The sequence below is a fragment of the Varroa destructor genome, unplaced genomic scaffold (genome assembly GCF_002443255.2).
Source record: "Varroa destructor unplaced genomic scaffold, Vdes_3.0 BEIS01000006.1, whole genome shotgun sequence".
Taxonomy (NCBI): domain Eukaryota; kingdom Metazoa; phylum Arthropoda; class Arachnida; order Mesostigmata; family Varroidae; genus Varroa; species Varroa destructor.
The window spans coordinates 16,037,967-16,044,048 of record NW_019211459.1 but is presented as its reverse complement, the minus strand read 5'-3'; the positions used below and the strand labels follow the sequence as shown (position 1 = coordinate 16,044,048).

Below are 6,082 nucleotides of genomic sequence, written 5' to 3'. Positions count from 1 at the left end.
GACAGGAGATAAAATCTGCTGAAAATCTTCTAGACAGATGGGTTCAACTAAAAGATTCAATAAGATATTTTACTATACTCATTCCAATTGATTTCTTCGTGTGGTAATCCTTTGAAAATGAAGTCTACGCCAGAAACGCGGCATCAGTGGGAAACTTCAAAGCTGCAACTGAACAAAAATACCACAAAGCCAAACGAGATGGTTTTGGAAGTTGATCAGTCAATTGTCTATCGTTATCAGCAGTGGTTCGATCAGAACGGTAATAACTGGGGAATTTCGATAATAGGAGGAAAAGTTATGTTTTTACATGGGTTCTTTTGCAATTTAAATATCAATTTTACGTCAATTCAAACTGGTAAATAGGAGTTATTGCCCTGCGTTCGATGGACAGAGGGCAATAGATGTAATGCCGTGGATATGAGCTGCGAATTACGAAATTCTAATTTGGCACAGAGATATTTTCTACTCTTGTTTGTATATGGGCAGTATGCGTGCCTTCGTGTTTTTCTACAAACGAAGTAGAGACATTCGTTCGCCCTCGCAACCGGAGTGCTGAGGTCACCTAAAAGAATCTCAGCATCCTGGTCTTTTTGTAATAACTATTTGAGGTAAGTTACTAAGTGATTTGCGACCAAGATGCCTATAGACAGCAGCAAGTATATACTACCTTTATAAAGAAAAGTGACAGTATTAGTAATTAATCTCAAGGTGGCCTATGAAAGGCCGCCAGACTGTGTCAGTGATAACCCGGGAAGGACATTGAGGTTCGGTCAATCATAGCCTACGGATAGCCTGCTAATTAACTTAACCCCCATGCGTAATCATTGCAAAACGTTAAGCCACTGAGAACATCTTTCAGACATAACCTGTTCCATAACAAAGTTAGCCATTCTTTTACCTAAAATAGACCTAGTCGACAAGGTAAATAAAAATGAAAAAGGTAGCTTAGAGTCAACAGTAGCGGTGTCAGCTGCTTTGCTTTGAAATATTTTGTAGAACTAGTGACAGGGCTGTATTTAATCAACCTACAACGGATCTTTGTGAGCGCAGTATCACAAGCAGGCCACAATCATACATGCGGACATTATGTTTACACCACGTCTTCCATATAATTAAACGAGTTTAATGGTAATAAAGGCCTAGGTACCATTTTCAAGCGAAATTAGCCCCTAAAGCAATAGGGCTGAAGTGGTAAAGTTGAGCAGTCAATGGAGATTTAAAATGAATCCAATTGAACCATTTGTTACGGAAAGCAAAGAAAAACTATCGTATCTATTATAAGGCGAGCCGCATTCACGATGGCACAGTGAAACTATAACAGAACCAATGCTTTTGTGTTACAAGTTACTTATTCATACAACGACTAAGAACGTAATGATGAATTTCCTAGAAATTGCTAACTTCTTTCTAAAAAGTGTTTCTATAGTAATTTCAGCCTTTCAAAGATAGTTCAAATTTTCAAATAGACGAGAGTGAAGAATTGCTTCTAAGAAACACTGGCGATGGGAAATCGCAATTAGAGACGAAAAAACAATTTCGAATAACTACAAAGATTGCCGCACTATAATGCGCAACACCAACTAGTTTTAGATTGGATCAGAGGTAGAATTTTACACATTGTTACAGGATTGAATCCATGTGTGTTTGTATATCTTGTCTTCAGGAATCTCCACAGACTTCGTCCCGAATGTCATCTGCGATCACTGAACAAAAGAGACGTCGCGTACCATAGCGTTACTCCGTGACTGGCCTGACCTGGTGATTTGGCTGGCTGAAAACGAAATAACTAATTTGCTACACGAATGTTTATGAGGTTACCAGTCTCTTATAGGATTCAACACGGGACCATCATGAGCCTTATCAAGGTACGTATGCATTGGTCTTTACAGATAAGCACACTCCTGGATCCTGTGGATTCTCAAGGGACATTTAGGTCAGGCAACTGTATTCGAAGCAAGAACTATGACAAAACAATACCCTAACAGTTGTGCATGTGTAGGCATGCGGCGAATCAGTACAACGAAGGCGCAGCCATTTGAGAAACGAAAACCATTAGCTGAAATTATACGGCCTTAACTATTATACTACACAGGACTCTGAGCAGAAGCTGTCTAGTGCTATATCGGAGATATAGGTCAAAACCTTCCTCGTTCCAGCTCTTGTAGACTTGATAAGAACCATACAAGGGCGTAGTGGCCTAGTGTAAAATGCTCACTGTCCTTTAACCCCGTCTGTACCTGGTGTGCATAGACTTATGTCAAAACTTTGTCTAAAGTTTTGAATGCTTTTCAAGTTCTCGGTCCAAAAAGAGCTAGAGAAAGCAAACGTTAATGAGCCATGAATTGAGGCACTGATAGCCAAATTGACCTGCGTTAATTGAATCCAGCCTTTGAGTTTCCTGATTCTATTTTCGATGGTTGACGGCATTTATCAGACGGGTTTTATTTCTTTCACTACGATTGAGATACGCCTTTTGAGGTCGAACACTTGCTTCAGGATGGATGCTGTATAGTTGATGATATTCCCAAAGTTCTATTTAGCTAGTAAAAATATAGACAAGCCTAACGTCACCCTTTGCTACTAGATACTCGAAATATTCAATGACTCGTGTGGATGGCCGAGCGTACCAACATTGTTCCCTTGCGACATTTGTCTAAATTATATAGGCAAGCCATGTAATTCAAACAGATTTAGCAATTTAAAGGCGGGACATAAAACTTGCAGGGATAGATAGGTAAAAGACCACCTGTCCTTTTGTTCCCTGCCGGCAGCCGTGGTTCGGCCATGTGGAGCTACTAACCACGTCAGTTGTCGATGTAACTTAAACTGACAACAAAGGCTGATAATATTATAACAAAAAAGATACTTGACCATGACCCATCCATGTCCCATTTATTTTCGAAATGAACTTCGAGCACTGAACCAATTGCACTGCCCGCTGATAGTCTGATCTTAAAGTGCCAGTAAAGATCGACTGCTTCATTTCTACAAAAGGGAAACACCGGAGCTCACGCGATTGACATATTGGGTTGATCATTTGAAATAATTTATTGCTTTTTAGCCAAAATTAAGGCCAATACTTTCGCTATTTTAAAATAAGGTTAGGCTAAGTATGCGCTGTTTTAGCCGACGACCCTCTGCCGTTTCTCTAGTTAACCATATTCCGATCATTGTAGGGTTTCTGGGTGAGGAATTGTGACAAGTGATTTTTGCATTCCTCCATTAGAGCAATTGAGTAGGTTCGCAAAAAGATAGCGGCATTCGACAGGTTTGAGGAACGTGGACCCAGTCGGCCCGCATTCGTATTGCATCAGTCTTGTAGAACGCAACGCCTATGGCTTTTGGCTGAAAACTGACTCAGTAAACGACCAGCGGGAAAGCCATTGTATACTCACTGAAGATCGAAAGTGGCAATCATTTGTTGACTTAGAAGCTTTCCGGCACTACGCTAGATATACCAATCATATGGTTCATCATATGGCACGTCACGGAATACGTGCCACCAACCCGGTGCATGTCGTAGAACGAAAGATATGAATATTGTCGTCAACTTCTTAGTTACCAAAGCGTATCAATATCGTTACTTATACATAATTTAATTATATTTGATATAGTTCGAAAAGTGTAGACATACTAAAAAGTGGCGGTAAGCTTGGAAATACACATGGAGTAATGCTAGTTCTAACGCTACATGTCATCATCATGAGATACAGTTTTTACATTACTTTCTCTTCAATCACCTTTAATTGTCACTTGAAGAATCTATTAAGAAGAAAAAAAATTGGGTATCGATATATAGTAGATGTCCTTGAGAACGTCCTAACCAATGTCTCATACACCGTGCTTACTGGATTTTGTTTCACTTGCGTTACCCTTCAGGTGGTAGTACTTGGCGCGCCAGGCGTTGGCAAGACATCTCTGGTTCAACAATTTGTTTGGAACGAATTCAGCGAAATTCATAGGCCAACCACCGAAAAGCACTCATACCTTGCGTCCGTTCTCTATAACGACAAGCTGTTCGCGCTGCAGGTGACAGATTTACCTGTTATTCCTTATTTTCCCGCAGACTCGCTCTTTGAATGGGCTGACTACCGGTAAGATTGATTTCTAGTCATTTGTGATAGGTATGGAATTAGAAAAGTAGTGTGTTAAACACGTAGGTACCGCTATAAGAAAAAGTAAAATAGAAAACAAATGAACAAGGAATATACGGATTCGTTTAGGTTAGAGTGGCGAGAGGGATGGGATAGAAAATAGTGATTCGAAGCTTTTTGCGGCTCTACAATAGCAGACGATCTAGGGAAAACCCTCAGATCGATTTATTAATATAAAAACACTGTATTTGCATATGTGGTCCTATCAAGTTCTTGGTCCTTCGTTGGTGAGATGAGGAAAAAGAGGCAGCTTGACAACTTATGAGAGAGGCAAGAGAACAGAACCTCCATATATGAATACATAGAGGTGGTTCTGCTCTCTTTATATCACACCTCTTCGAGTATTTAGATTGTTAGCCTATTCGTAAGCACTATCTGTTAGAAATAAACAAAGTAATAGACGCACAGTGGGAGATCTAAATGGGGCATCCTTGGCCTACGGAAAGATCAATCGAAGATTAAAATATCTGTGACATTACCGTACATGCCGAGGTAGCTTATTCTGAACATGCAAACACAAATTAAAAAACATCAAGTTTCTGCATTTTTAAAATGTTGCTTATGTCTGGTTATTTTTCGTGAAAAATTAGCAAGCCATACGCAAAAACACAATTCCATTCTACCTAGAATGAAGGTCGCAAGAAGCCGGTTTCTAATGGGTGACTATTTAGAAATAAGTGCATTTTATGACCGGTAACAATTTAGCATTACAGTACGACTTGAAGCAATTATTTTTTCAGAAACAAACAGTATTATAAAATGGTTAAACACACACAAAATATTAACAAATCTTTTGGAAATTTCTTATTTAATTCTGTTAATGTCCATCTGGGTCGATTTTTGCATTAGCTCCGAACAAACGAAATCAATTACCGGTTATAGTTTTTTACTACGAAAGAGAGGGCTCATAAGAACTGCGAGTTGTTAAAACACATAATTTTCAAAACTCGAGCGGAACCAGTCTATCTATGGCCTTTTTACCACATCTAATCCCAATTTAGCTAGTAATAAATCCGGTACTATTGTGAGTCGTTACTTCAGATCTGTGTGCTTAACCCTGTCTAGCTTTCGCCAAAATTATCCGCCTTAATTTTGAACGGAGTTGTTTCTTCTCTTCAAACTGGTGCCGTAACCCTGTGGCAAATAACAGACGTGTTACTGCATGTCAGTATCATGAAAAGAGTCACAGAGGTGCTGATGAAAAGGCAGTATATCCGAAGTCGGAAGTTTACATTCTTTAAGAAGTTATAAAGTAAACACACCGCGTCATGGACACCTGCTTGGCAGGTACTTCGGCTTTATGATAGGCTTTATTAGCTACACATCGCCTTCATCCAGTAGATGGGATGCCTATCTAGGAGTTTCTTGTCACATGACAGAGTCCAGATTAGACGTACTCTATAGCTTAAAAAGTAAGCAATAGCTTGACCTGCAGGACAAGCTAGTGGTCGCAACGAGACAAGCGTCTCCATACAAGCGTCAGAGGCCTTTACACATGATACTGATGTGTAATTACTTATCTAAGGTCCTTTTTAAACGTCACTGTTGGGTCACTGTGAAATGTCACTGTACGTGGAACAGTTACCCCATAGATGGTAATGAATGATTAAAAAAAGACCCATCTGTTTGTTAGCAATGCTGTATAGATGTAAAGCGTATTAAACTATATCTGAGTGAAACAAAAAGACCTGCTCATTATAAACATGGTGTTACTTGTCCGATGTTCAGGTACTACGGTCTCCGCAGTGCATCTGCCTACATCCTTGTATTCGATGTCAACCTACCGGAGACATTCCAGTATGTCAAGAACATGCGAGAGCAAATTCTTCAGAGTAGATCGAAAGAAGTTCCCATTCTTATCGTCGGAAATAAGCACGACTTAGGTAAACAAGCTTACCCCGCATCCCATGAGCTGTTATATATATATA

At 39.7% G+C, this 6,082-nt stretch overlaps 1 protein-coding gene across 3 annotated transcripts in view; it reads left to right on the top strand.

Moving 5' to 3' along the window:
* The window catches only part of LOC111252527 (ras-like protein family member 10B), a 20,852-nt gene that overhangs the window by 5,622 nt on the left and 9,148 nt on the right, over positions 1-6,082 (top strand). For all 3 annotated transcript variants that reach the window (XM_086992101.1, XM_022810612.2, XM_086992102.1), the window contains exons 2-4: positions 1,664-1,865; positions 3,880-4,094; positions 5,883-6,037. In XM_086992101.1, the coding sequence (XP_086848227.1) occupies positions 1,803-1,865; positions 3,880-4,094; positions 5,883-6,037 (433 nt within the window). In that variant the 5' untranslated portion in view covers positions 1,664-1,802. The remainder of the gene's footprint in view (positions 1-1,663; positions 1,866-3,879; positions 4,095-5,882; positions 6,038-6,082) is intronic.